This window comes from Trichechus manatus, unplaced genomic scaffold, assembly GCF_000243295.1.
Source record: "Trichechus manatus latirostris isolate Lorelei unplaced genomic scaffold, TriManLat1.0 scaffold00035, whole genome shotgun sequence".
Lineage (NCBI taxonomy): Eukaryota > Metazoa > Chordata > Mammalia > Sirenia > Trichechidae > Trichechus > Trichechus manatus.
The window spans coordinates 11,641,869-11,656,051 of NW_004443971.1; the positions used below are offsets into that span (position 1 = coordinate 11,641,869).

Genomic DNA, 14,183 nt, shown 5'->3' on the forward strand with positions numbered 1-14,183 from the left:
CACACACACACACACACACACACACACACTGCACCCCTGGTGTTGAGCCACGCACTGGTACCACCCAGCCACTCATGTGAGCTACACACTAACACAGAGCTGCCTGGGGAGGACCTGCTTACGGGATCACGTAGCTCTGGCGGGCGTCCTGGCGCCTGGTCCTCATCAGGGCCTTGTACTCGCCCACGCGCAGCCGCTTGCCCTCCACGATGCAGGTGCGCTTGGGCCTCGGCTTGTACTTGTAGTCAGGATACTTCTCCAGGTGCTGCCGGCTCAGCCGCGCCTGCTCCTCATAGTAGGGCTGCTTCTCCTGGTTGGTCATGGCCTTCCAGCGGGAGCCTGGCCAGCCCCAGGGCATGCGTCAGTGCTGGGCCCAGCTGGCCACCCCCACCCCTGCAGGCCCTGGAGGCTCCGAGAAGACTTTGGCCCCCAGATAGGTAAACAGTAATAACAGGTGAGAGTGCCTGGTTGGATGTTGTGCAAATGCACGAATGAAGCTGCATGTATATGAGCACACAATTGCTAGCTGAAGGCGCAGCACCCACCTGCCTCCCAAATAGCCCAGAAACTCGTAGGCCTTAGGTCTGCCTGGTTTGCATAAACAAAAGAGCAGCCAGCCCAGGGCTCCCAAACCCAGACAGGACAAAATACCTGGTTGCAGTTGACAAGGGACCCGCATTGACACTGGAGAAGGCTCAATCTTGAAAACCGCTGCTCTCTTCTAGCCCCACCTGCCCTGCCTATACCCCTCCCTGGAGGCCTCCAGTTAGAACATGGGATTTACAAAGTCTAGGAGCATTGGTTTCTCCTGTCACCTGCCAGAGCCAGCTCCAAGGGCCTGGGCAAACAGTGGAGAGGATCAGGGGGCCAAAGAGTACACAACACACACCCTTCTCCTCTGAAGTAGGTTCTTGGGTACTTCTGTATTATTGTGAGAAAGTGCACGGGAGAAGTGCTACACAACAGGTTGCTGCCTTTGGACCCACACATTAAAAAAAAAAACCAAACCCCTTGCCATCAAGTCAATTCCAACTTGTAGTGACCCTCTAGGACAGAGCAGAACTGCCCCATAGTGTTTCCAAGGAGCACCTGGTGGATTTGAACTGCCTACCTACTGGTTAGCAGCTGTAGCTCTTAACCACTGTGCCACCAGGGTTAGCAAGTACAAAATAGAAACACTGGTAGAATGAGTAGGTCGTGCACTCTCACTCATTTCTCCATTGGGTTGGGACTCTAGTGTCTGGGAAACTCTTCACAGTGGGTTAGGAAGGGCAGGAGCAGGGTAAAGATGCTGATCAAGATGCAGGGACAGTGGGGATGAGGGGATGGGAGGTCTCTAGCGGCACTTTGGGGCTGGGGAGGTTCTTCGTACTTGGGTGCAGGTGCTTCCAGAAGAGCCTTACGATAGTATAAGACCCCAGGACCCAGCTGCCCCAACACCTCCCGACACCCGCCGCCTCATCAGATTCCACCAGAGTTCAACATGGGGTGGAATATCACCTAGCAAGCTCTGGTCCTGCTGGACTATGGCCCCCGGAGCCCCAGCCACCGGCCCTCACCGAGGATCTTGCTGATGCTGGAGTTGTGCATGTCTGGGAAGGCTTGGAGGATCTTCCGCCGCTCGTCCTTGGCCCACACCATGAAGGCGTTCATGGGCCTCTTGATGTGGCTGCTGTTCCGGGACTCGGGAAAGTGGCGGGAGCCTGGGGGGCAGGGGTTGAGTCAGCTGGGTAGCCTGTCTGGGGTGAGGAGTCTACCCAGGGCAGGGAGAAAATATGCGGCCCCTACTTGACCACTAGGAGGCACCAGGGAGGCTCCCAGGACAAGCCAAGGCAGGAGAGGGGTGCAGAGGAAACCAACAGCTGGCAGCGAAGTATCAGCAGAGGCCCAGCCAGGGACCCAGAGACAGACAATGAACAGACACACAAGGGAGCCAAAGCCCTCAGGAGAGAGAGCAGAGGCCCCGCAGTGACAAGATGGAGGAAAGCAGGTACAGAGACGGCCAACAGACAATGGGACAATAGAAGCACGCACGCCTGAAGAAGACTCCGCAGACACACTGAGGGAGCCAGGGGCTCGGGGATGGACGACAGACCCACCCTGGCCCTGGTGTGGAAGCAGCGGCAGGCCCTCCTGCCCGTCAGCCCCCAGCCCGCGGCCCTCACCGTCCATGTCGCAGCTCAGCATGGCTTCTTCCAGAGGGTGCACGCAGCTCTCCTCCAGCCGCTCCTTGGCTGGGGACGAGTCCAGGCTGACGAGGTCCTGGGGTGGACAGGGGTGACCTGTACAGCAGTCCCTCTGCCTCCCCCCACCGCCCCTCCTTTGGGTGGCCTCACACTCTTTGAGTTTCCCACCCCTGGCCACCACCAGTCCACTGCTCCCAGGGCAGGGGAGCTGGGGCCCGTACTTTACGGAAGGGAGTGTTGGGGGAGCTTTCCAAGACCCCACTGTGGCCGTGCAGCAGCTGTCGAGCGTCCTGGATGGCTTTGGTGACGGCGTCCCCTTCACCAAGGAAGCCTATTGGGAAGGGGGTGAGGGAAGAGAGAGCTGAAGGGGTCTACTGAGCCCAAGTCCAAACCTGACCCTGCTGCACCCTCCTCCAGCAGCCTCCATGCCGTGCCCTCCTGTGAGTTAGCACTCCCTCCCCAGGGGCACTGCATGGCACATCAAGGGGCCGCCATTAGCACTGGCTTCTATGCAGCACTAACAGACGCTGTGGCCTGGACTCCTGATGCCTGGGTGCCCACATTGATATGGAGGGGAGGTGAAGAGGAGGAAGCCTTATGAGACACTGAATGTTGGAACTAAAGGAACCTAGGGGAGCAAGTCTAACCCCTTGATTTACAAGAACTGTAACTCAGAGACAGGAGGGGACATGCCCAAGGTCATGTCATGCCTCCTAGGCTCTCCTCTGGGAAGGGCTTACCCAGAGGCAGGCTGGGGGGGCTCGCCTGCAGGTCCCGCGTGGGGGCCCCATGACTGGGGGGGCGGGGTCCGCAGTTGCTCATCTTCAGGCTGGGGGAGCTGGAGGTGCTGGGCGGCTCTGGGGCCTTGGGCTTGGCTGTGAGGTTCAGGGGCTGGGAGGGCTCCTGGGGGAGACCCAGGTCAGAGGGTGAGACACCAAAGGAAACCCCCCCAGAGGAGCAGAGGGGACAGATGGTGACACAGAAAGAAAGCCCAGCATACCCAGGAAAGACAAGGAGACAGAAAAAGAAGGCAAAGGAGCAGCTGAACAAGAACAGAGGCTGCCAGCATTCACCACTTGCACACGCCCAACCTCCCCGGGGGGCAACCAGCCATCATATTGTCGGGGGGAGCCCCAGGCCAGCTGGGCAGGGTAGTACCTGCAGGGGGTGGTGGGCAGCCATGGCCCCAGGCCTCTTCAACACTGGGGCAGGGGGACTGTGCAGCAGCTGCAGCGGATACTCCACTATGGAAAAGGCAGCAAGGAGAAAAATCCTGGATGAGCACAGAACAGCAGACACCCTGCTTGATGAGGTCCCAGCACCACAAGGGGGGCAGAGCCTCGGGGCTGACCCAGCTTGGCTCTAACCACTGCCATCCCCAGCCAAAGGAACTCTCCCAGAAGGATTTCTCATTCCTACTCTTTCTCACTGGTGGATCAGGGAGGATGGACCAGAGGGAATTGACTTTAAAGTCATTCACACTCCTGGGCCAAATATGGGTGACATCTCTTCCCTGTCCCTGTGACGCTTCATCATTATGGGCTAACAATTCTATCTCTGTCTCCATCCCCACTGTCACTGCCCCAGTTCAGCTGTCATCCCCAATCACAGGAATCACCTCAATAGCCTCGCACCTGGTCCTGCTGGTCCCCTCTCCATTCCTTATCACCCCACAGCCAGAGTGACCACACAGTCTCTACTCAGCAGTTAAACGTGTTCTATGTCCTACAGAATCCATTCCAAGCTCAGTGCTCCGGCCCCAACTGCCCTCCCGGCTGAGTCTCACTACTCCTGGCATGGCCTCCTCTCAACCCTCTCTGAACCCTCCTCTGCAGCTTCCTGCGTAGGACCCCAAGGTCTCTGCCTGGATTGGCCTTTCCCAATGACCTCCACTCTCAGCTTCACCCTCTCAAGTCCTACCCATTCTCCCAGGACCAGATCAAATGTCTCCCCAAGAAGCTTTCCCTGGTTCCCCAGTTATTGTCTCCTTCTCCCTCCCCAGACTGTAAATTCTTGAAGCTCAGGGACCCTATCCAGTCACCGCCCCAGCCGCCCCAGCACTGCAGTGTCTGACACGTGGTGAGTGCTCGGTCTGTTTGTTGAATCTCAGTGACTGGGGGAAGACATGAATGGTATGGCCAGGGCAGAGCAAGGACGAGAAGGCAGAAATGCTGGCTACTGGGATTTGGGAGAGGCAGTAAGTCTCAGTTAATAGTCAAGATACTAATGCTCAGTAGAGTTCATGGTTCTGGCACCAGAACTGGGTACACAAGCCCTTGAATAGCCACATCAGCTTACATCTGGCAAATACTCTATGGTTTCCAATATGCCATTTCTTTTCATTTTCCCAGTGAACTTCGGAAAGAATGAATTATTCTTCCACTGAACAGATCCAGAAACTAAGGCCCCAAAAGGTCATGCAGCAAATTAATGGATGAGAACAATTCCAGGGCTCCTTCCTGACCACCTCACGATTAGTCAGCCTTGGTGGTGGGACCCCTCCCCACACACGCTTTACCTGGTTTGCAGGGGATGGGCTGAATAGGCAAAGCCAGCTGGGAATCGGGAGTGACAGGCAGAGGTTGATGGCTTGGAGGGAAGGCTGGGATCATGACATAAGGCATGTTGACCTGCTGAAGGCGAAGAAATCCTGTGAGTCCCCAGGGGCCCAAAGGGCTACCCAGCCGTGGTCAGCCCAGGACACAGGATGGACCCACCCATGAGAAGCAAGAGGATAATGAACAGGGATAGTCTTCAAAAGGGTCCATCTGATCCCACACCACCTCCTGGAGCCCCTGTCTACCTGCCCTCAGTTCCTAGCTGGGGAGGAAGATACTCTGGGCCCCTTCCTTAAAACAGAGGAAGAACACTTAGGAAGGGGCCAGAGCAGAAATGAGAGCCCCCTCCTTAGGGTCATGCCCAAGCGATCCTGCTCTTGGTGACTCTAGCTTAATCCACATCCCTGTTCCCTCCCTCTCCCTGGCACCTCTGCAGGCAGGTGTCAACCCCCTGGCCCTCTTTCTCCTCCCAGCTCTCCCCTCTCTTTACCTGTATCTGCTGCTGAAGGAGGTTGATCTTATGCTGCTGCTGGATTAGCTGTTGCTGCTGCTTAGCAATCTGGTTGAGGGGAAAGAGTGGGCCAAGAGGCCGTGGACATTAGGCCCCGGGTGCCCCTGGCTCCCACAGAGCCACCTTTCTTGGCTCTACCCAACCCTGCCATCCGCACTGGGGCAAACCACTGAGAAGGCTGGGCAGGGGGCAGAATAGAAGAGTTACCCCTCAGAATTTATTCTCCTTTTGTGGGGAGCTGACCCTTCCCCTCAGAGGACCAGGGATGGGGGTTGGGCAGGAAGCCATCAGCTGCTCTTACTGCAGAGTCTCTTAAGCACCCTGCCACCACCTTAACCTGCTCTACAGGTGGGAACCCTACAGCCCGTCTGCAGCCCCCTCCCCACCTGCCCCAGGCTGCAGCCTGCACTGGCTAGGCTTGCCCCCAGGGTGCTCCTCTACAGAGCCCGACAGAGACCTCGCCTGGAAAAACAGCTAAGCACCAAGCTGGACCTACCTGCTCCTGCTGCTGTCGGGCCAGCTCCATCTGCTGCTGCTGCTTCTCAAAGAGCATGGCAGCCATGTTCTTCTGCTCTGAGTGGGCCGTCAGAAGCTGGTCCCGAAGGGTAGACAATTGGTGGATCATGACCAAAAGCTGGAGCTCCTTCTCTGCCAGGCTCTCCTGGGTCCCTGCCCCATAGTGAAAGAGCCACAATTGAGGTTTTTCATTTGTTCATCCATCCATCCATCCACCCAACATTTATTGAGCAACTGCTCTGTCCCAGGCCCCTGTGAGAAGCTAAGCGACAAGAGATGACTGAGACACGGCCTCTGCTCTGGAGGGGATTCCTCACTGTGTCATCCTCACAACTAGCAGGGCCTAGAACTTCCCCACCATCAGGCACCAACTCCAGGCCCTGGAAATTCTGATGATGGGCCATCTCAGCACCCGACCTGCCCCTCGAGCACCCAGCCTCGAGTGTGCAGTGCGGACAGGACAACGGTCTCACAGGAGGGTGCAGTGGGACATGCACAGGCTTTGGAGCAAGACAAATCCGGGTTCAACCCATCCCACCTGGGAGCTGTTGGGCAAGCTACTGAACTTCCCTGCACCTTAGTTTATCTGTAAACGAGCATGATAGCAACCAGGTAACCGGGCTGCTGTGAGAGGTAAATGAGATACTGTATGGAAAGCTCTCAGCCCAGTGTCTGGTACGTGGTTCTCAACCAGTTAATGCTGGTGCTTCTCTGCCTTCCAGTTTAGCTCATGGTCTGGCGCAATTATTTATTACACTTGTTCATTCCTAAGCTTCAGGCTGCAGACCATTTGTATCAGAATCACTCAAGGAGCTTGTGGGAAATACTGAGGCCAGGCTCCCTTCCCCTGGGGGGCGTCCCAGTAGATGGGGGATGGAGCCTGGGCATCTGCCCTGTTTTAAAGTTCCCTCTGGGGGTGTGATGATCACAGATTGGAAAAACTGTCACTCTAATGAACCCACTTCTCATTCACTTAGTAGGGCCCTGGTGGCCCAGAATTATTCACGGTGAAAGGGAATTTTGGGCTCATTTTGCAGTTAGGCCCAGGGAGTGGCAATGACACGCTCAAGGTCACAAGGTCTGCTAAGAGGCAGAATCCTTTATGGGATTTAATTCCCACCAGGCCACTCCTGTATGGGAATAAGCCAAACCTAACGCTTGGGGGACCAAGGGATGGTGGTAACCTCTGACAAAACCGTTTTGACTCTCCTGGAATCCAGATTTCTGGGTTCATGGAATTGGGGTGGCCTACCCAGGCCTTCTGCCCTCAGGTGTCCTTTTGAACCTTGAGCCTTTAAGGAAGTCAAACAATAGCCTAGTAAACAGCTTAGTGGCCATCCTTTCCCCTTAAGGCACTGGGCTCTTTCAGAGAATTATCTATGTGTGCTTTCAAGGAGCAGGAACCCCCAGGGTCTGACTGGAAAATGTATGGCATGTCCTGAGTGACTCTGTTTTTCCAACCACCTGGAACACTGATGTTACCTCCTGATAAACTAACATAACGATGATCTATATGACCCGCTTTCACGGGTCTTCCTGAGATGTTCGGGTTGGCGCTCCCCATTCAAATCGTATCTACTCAAGACAAACATATTCTGTTACACCAATTTTGGGTGTTTCTCTAAGCTCTTAGGTTTTTAACACCCCCTAGGGCCAGGCAGGCACCCTGGTGGTGCAGTGGTTAGCTATGGCAGCTAACCAAAAGGTCGGCAGTTTGAATCCACCAGGCGCTCCTTGGAAACCCTATGGGGCAGTTCTACTCTGTCCTACAGGGTCGCTATGAGCTGGAATCGACTCGACAGCAACGGGTTTCCGTTTTGTTCTGTTTTGTTTAAGGGCCAGGTATGGAGCCCTGGTGGCACAGTGGTTAAGAGTTATGGCTGCTCACCAAAAGGCTGGCAGTTTAAATCCACCAGCCGCTCCTTGGAAACCCTATGGCGGCGGTTCTACTCTGCCCTGTAGGGTCGCTATGAGTTGGAAATCAACTGGACCACAGTGGGTTTGATTTGGTTTTGGTTTAGGGCCAGGCAGGACCCAGAGTGGCACAAGCCAAGCATGCGGGCACCAAGAATCTCTTTCCAAGATTGCACTACCCAGAATTACAGACCCAGACTCACGGCCAGGCCAGGCTTGCAGCAGGGAGAGGGGGCTCAAACATCTCACTGCCCACCCATGCAGGGCTTCACCTTTGACATCTTTGGTCTCCACAGAACTCCTTCCCAGAAACCTCTCCTTCCAGTCACTGGACAGCAGTTTCTCGATGGCCGGCACAACTGGAAGACAGCAGAGGGATCAGGAGCAACTCTCCCACCCACCCCCTCTCTGCCCCAGGCCACTGTCTCTATCTAGGCCAGACATCTTACCTTCTTTTAAATTTCGATTGAAGTCCAGCTTCTCCTGGCTTCCAGAAGCAGCCTCAGCGGCTCCTGGTCTCTTGGGTTCTGGGGACCCACTCCTCTCTGGAGAGCTACAGTCCTGTAAGACACCCTGAATTGTCACCGTCACCCCCAAGAGAAGGGGGAGACAGCCTGCAGGAGGGTTGAGCCATCCCAGTGACGTTCGCCCTGAAGGGATCCCAGAGTCTCCACCCACCCCTGCTGCTCACCGGGTAGGGCTCCTTTTCCCCCACTGTCCCAGTCTTTGCTCTGACCTTACTTGATACAGTGAAAAGAACAAAAGATTTCAAGACAAAAGACCTGGGTTTCCATCTGGGATTGGTGACTCACAAGCTGCTTGATCCCACATGAGTCTCTGAACCCTTCTGAACCTGACTTTCCTCTTCTGAAAATGGAAATACTCATACCTCCCGTCATGGGACTGTAGATGGGATCAAGGGAGTTAATGTATGTGGATGGGGCTGGCCACTGCAGTCACAGGCCAAAAGCCAGCTATTAATGATTACTCCCTTGCAGAAACGCACTGCTCAGGCCAGTTCCTCACAGGGCCCCCACCCCGCCGTTCCTTAAGAAGCCCTCTCCTCTCCCCTCTTCTCATCTGAGTCCTCCCCCATCCTTTAAGGTCCAGCTTGAGGCCCTACTCCTCCAGGAAGTCTTCCTTGATCACTGCCCCCTCACCACTAAATCCCTCAGAGCCCTCAAACCCTCCTCACTTCCACTCATTTGCCTTTTAATTATATGTTGTTCCCTTTTTATGTCTTCTGCATGAAATCACAGAATCTTAAAGACATGAAAAATCCTTACTGATCGTGTAGTTCAACTGCTCTTTTAAAGGGTGAGGAACTGTATTATCTTTAATAGGGATCTAACTCTTGCTTAGATAATAAGGCGGATTTTCTCAAATCAGATGAAAAAGCTCGTTTTCACTTTTAAGTCAAACTTTGAGTGTGTCTATTTCATCTCCCCAAGTAGTCTTAGTAAGTCCCCAAGTGCTGGGCACAGTGTTATTAGCACACAGTAGGTGAACAGGAGGAGTCCCTGGGTGGTGCAAATGGTTACTGTGCTTGGCTGCAAACCAAGAGGCTGAAGGTTTGAGTCCACCCAGAGGCACCTCGGAAGAAAGGCCTGGTGATCTACTTCCAAAAAATCAGCCATTGAAAACCCTGTGGAGCACAGTTCTACTCTGACACACATGGGGTCACCATGAGTCGGACTCAGCAGCAACTGGTTCAGATTGGTTCGAGGTGAGTGAGCACAGGAGTCTGTCCATGCCCTGCTTTGCCGGGTGACCTGGTTTCCAGCCTCAGGCTGAACTCATTAGCAGCCCCTCCCCGCTCACCTAAGCAACCTCCTACCCCAACAATGAATTTTTCTGCCCGCACCTGCTGCCCAGCCAGGGGAGGTTGCCTGCCTCCGCCTAGAGGACAAGCCAATGGCAATGGGGTGAGGCTACAGAACAGGGATGGGGACACTGACCCAGGAACCCCTGGGATAGTGCTGGGCGCACCTGGGCTGGAGCCTGGGGGTCAGCGCCATCCTGAGGGGCCTGGGCTGGGTCTCCAGGCTGGGGTTCAGCTGCAGCAGCCGATCCCTGGGGAGGCTCGTGGCAAGTCTCCTTCTTCTCCTCCGACTTGATGGTGCAGTTCACCATGGTGCCAACGCCATCCAGGGCCAGCTGGGCAGAGACGGGGCTCCTCATGGACATCCTGAGGGAGGAGGAGCAGGGTGAGCTGAGGTCTGACAGGGCTGACGGAAACTTCCGCCCTCTCAGCAGCAGAGGCAGTGACCGCACCCTCGGTTCCCCGGCCCCAGTGCCTCCTGGCGCCCCACAGACAGGCACACTCAGTTACACAAAATGTAAGCTTACATTATGGAACCCACAGTGAAAATTCAGAAAAGGCTTTTGGGGCCCTCTTTTTTAAATGTTTCAATTTAATTTTAAGATTTAATAGAAAGGTCTAGAGAAAGTTGAGCCTAACCTTTGTCACTCCCTGCCTGTTGCAATGTTGGGACTAACGGGTTGATGAGTTCACCTAAGGAGGCCAGCAACTGAGCCCAACAGAGCCAAAAATTATATATATACACACATACATTTATATACACGTACGTACATACATACATATATGTACACGTCCATACATACATATATACATGTATATATACATACATATACATATATACAGACATACAAGTACATATATACATACGTACATATACACATACATACATATATAAGTACATATGTATTTGATTCTTGTTATTCGCCGTACAGGCAATCCCTGGGTTACGAACGAGATCCGTTCCTAAGTCTGTCTTTAACTTGAATTTGCAAGAAATTGGAACAGGTACGTACGGTTCCTATTTACTGTCAGTCAAATGTTTGCCTAAAATATACAGTGTACATTTTACCTTTCTATGCATATAAAACACTTCCAAATACACTAAAATATCTTAAACATAATAATACAGTAGTAATAAAAGTACCTACATACGGTACTGTACTAAAAAGAGAGAGAGAACCTGTACGTGTAGATATACAGTATTGTAAAAAAAAAAAAAAACAACAACAGTTGTTAAAAGTTTTGATAAAGAAAAAAAAGATCGTAATTAAAGGTTAACACTCTCATTGCATCGCTGTTTCACCTTGCACTTTAATATTAAATAAATTTGCCCTCACTCTGAATCGACTGAACCAACCCCTACTCGCAACAAATTCTTCATCACAATCACCTTCACCTACTGCACGTGCAGCTTTCAAATCACTCAAAAGGCATCGAGCCTCTTCCCGCACTAAAGTAAGGCTAGTAGGCATATTATGCTGATTTTGATCATCTAACCAAATTATCAACAGCCTTTCCATTTCAGTAATAAAGCCACTGTGTTGCTTAGTAATAACTGTACCTTTCACCGGGGCAGAGCCTTTCAGACGCTCCATTATTCTCATTTTATTCTTTAAAATTGTTCCAATCGTTGAATGACTATAGCCTAAAGCTTTGCCAATGACCTATGGTGTTTCACCTCTTTCCAATCGCTTTATTATTTCCACCTGCTTTTCAGTCGTGATCATTTTCCTTTTCTCTGATGCATCACCAGCACTTGCATTGGATTTACGCTTTGCAGGCATGGTTACAAACAGGAACAGATTACCCAATGAGCAAGGTAGGAACGCGCCTAGGGCATCAACAAAACGGGGGTGCCGGCTGATGAAAATCTATCTAAAACTAAAATATAGCCATTTGTTGTAATATTGTTTTCTGATCGGTAAATTTCCTTTTATGACATTTTTTCATTTGTTCATTTATAATTACAGCATTATTATGAAACGAGCATTAAAACTGAAGTATGAGCCGTTTAAAGCAAAACTGGTGAAAGTCAATTTTTCATTGTGGGAGAGCAACAGAATTTTACATTGATTGTTGAAACAACTAAGTTCACTGCGTCATTTTGTTTGTTGTAGAATAATGTCGAATATTCTTTTTGTAGAAAATGTGGTATGTGGTAAAAATCTTAGTACCCCACATCCACTAAAAATTTTATTATCCAGTTCATCTCATTCTACTAAAATGGCATAGAGAACTTTTGCATTCAGTCGCTAATATTATACTCACATTTAAAAAGAAGTTACATCATGGATAGCTAAGGCACACAGACACATATAAACACATGTATATATATATAAAATACACATATCCTGTTCGAATGTGTGAATAAACACAGGAGGGTTCACCACAGATTATTAACGCTTAGGACCCTCACATACCTTTATCCGGCCGTGGTTCCAAGAGTAAATAAGAGGAAAACTCAAGCCAAATACAAAGTCACCCACTTAATACAGCACTGACGGCAACATGCTCAGACTTAAAATGGCGGACGGCATTCTCCTTCCTCGATTGCATGAAACGCTGAAGCCACGCAATGTTTTCATGAGCGTCATAAAGTAGTGCATCCATTCGTTATTACAAACCATTCATTTAACTCAAAATTTTAATATAATAGGCTTTATGGCAGTTCATTCTTAAGTACAGTTGTCTATAAATTGTAAGTTCTTAACCCAGGGACTTAGTGTAGTTATGTTCTATAAAGTCCCCACAAACTTTCTGAGTCAGCCTTTTTCTACGTCAGCTGACACTGACCTGGAAAGCTCCACGAGTATTTTTAGTAACTAGATGAATTTGTGAATACAGAGTCTTCATATAACGAGGGTCGACTGCATATACATATATGTATCTATGTTTGTGTATGTATGTGTTTGTAATTAGTGACCAAAATTTAAAAAATCAGTACATATCACATAAAAATCTGGATTTCAACTCTTCTTGAAGTGGGCCTTTGGCAACAATTGGCTGGAACCGAGTAGCAGGCCAGTTTGTCTTAGTCCCACCACTCCCTAATATCTCCCCAAAATGGAAGATATCATTCACCTAGTTCCAAGGAAGGACCCTTGATGGCACAGTGGTTTAAATGCTCAGCTGCTAACCAAAAGGTTGTGGTTCAAATCCACCAGCCGCTCCACAGTCTGCTTCGGTAAAGATTTGCAGCCTTGGAAGCCCTATAGGGCAGTTCTACTCTGTTTTATAAGGTTGCTGCAAGTCGGAACTGACTTGATCCCAATGGGTTAGTTCTCGGAATATCGACTGCCCTATATAATACACTGTTACAGATTGAATTGTCTCCTCAAAAGATACAATGTCCTAACCCCTGTACCTGTGAATGTGAACCTGTTTGAAAATCATGTTTTCTTTTGTTGTGTTAAGAAGGACATATCAGAATAGGGTGGGGTCCTAAATCTAATCCCTTCTGAATGAGAGGGAAGAGACCACGTGAAGATTCATCTACAAACCAAAGAATGCCAAGAAGGAACGCCCGGGGCTCCCAGAGCTGAAAAGGAACTTGCCCTCGAGCAGATGCCCTGATTTAGACTTTTAGCCAGAGAGCACAGCCCTGCTGACGAGCTGAATTCAGACTCCTAGCCTCCAAATTTCAAGCAGGATTCAGAAGAGGACATGGAAAGAGGGATATCATTGCTGATGTCAGATGAATCCTGGCTGAAAGCAGAGAATAGCAGAAAGATGTTTACCTGTGTTTTATTGACTATGCAAAGGCATTCAACTGTGTGGATCATAACAACTTATGGATAACATTGCAAAGAATGGGAATTCCAGAACACTTAATTGTGCTCGTGAGGAACCTGTACATAGACCAAGAGGCAGTTGATTGAACAGAATAAGGGGATGCTGAGTGGTTTAAAATCTGGAAAGCTGTGCATCAGGGTTGTATCCTTTCATATTTATTCAATCTGTATGCTGAACAAATAATCAGAGAAGCTAGAGTATATGAAGAATGCAGCATCAGGACTGCAGGAAGACTATTAACAACCTGTGATATGCAGATGACACAATCTTGCTTGCTGAAAGTGAAAAGGACTTGAAGTACTTACTGATGAAGTACATTGCTAATTATGAGTCGTTTCTTGTCAAAGATCCAAAAGAATTTTGGGTTCTTTGCAAATTTTGATTACCCCGACAAAGTCCAGAAGTATGGAAGATAGAAGATGGTACCTTGATCTGGGACCCTTTTCTCTTACCCCCTATACCTCATACCCCTCCCGTTTGGATGACTGAACTTCCACACCTTTCTTATGGTTCTGGTCTCACGAAGCCTGTAGGTGAGGAGGAGAAATCCAGAAGAGTGCTCTCTGCCGTTTTCCACAATGAGTCCTGTGATGGAAACGCTGGTGATATAGTGGTTAAGAGCTACGACTGCTAACCAAAACGTCGGCAGTTCACATTCACCAGGTGCTCCTTGGTAACTCTATGGGGTAGTTTTACTCTGTGGACTTGACGGCAACGGGTTTTTTTTTTAGTCCTGTGATATGCAGATAACACAACCTTGCTTGCTGAAAGTGAAGAGGACTTGCAACACTTATTGATGAAGATCAAAGACTACAGCCTTCAGTATGGATTACACCTTAACATAAAGAAAACAAAAATCCTCACAACTGGACCAATAAGCAACA

The 14,183-nt window shown here is 50.4% G+C and overlaps 1 protein-coding gene across 1 annotated transcript in view; it reads right to left on the bottom strand.

Annotated features, from left to right (window-relative positions):
• SOX13 (SRY-box transcription factor 13) overlaps positions 1-14,183 on the bottom strand; it is a 34,106-nt gene that overhangs the window by 1,086 nt on the left and 18,837 nt on the right. Inside the window, exons 2-13 of the mRNA XM_023730320.1 lie at positions 9,675-9,873; positions 8,135-8,246; positions 7,958-8,044; positions 5,752-5,924; positions 5,235-5,303; positions 4,705-4,819; positions 3,345-3,430; positions 2,927-3,089; positions 2,408-2,517; positions 2,166-2,262; positions 1,560-1,703; positions 123-339 (exon numbers count right to left, since the gene is read on the bottom strand). Of these exons, the coding sequence (XP_023586088.1) occupies positions 123-339; positions 1,560-1,703; positions 2,166-2,262; positions 2,408-2,517; positions 2,927-3,089; positions 3,345-3,430; positions 4,705-4,819; positions 5,235-5,303; positions 5,752-5,924; positions 7,958-8,044; positions 8,135-8,246; positions 9,675-9,873 (1,572 nt within the window). The remainder of the gene's footprint in view (positions 1-122; positions 340-1,559; positions 1,704-2,165; positions 2,263-2,407; positions 2,518-2,926; positions 3,090-3,344; positions 3,431-4,704; positions 4,820-5,234; positions 5,304-5,751; positions 5,925-7,957; positions 8,045-8,134; positions 8,247-9,674; positions 9,874-14,183) is intronic.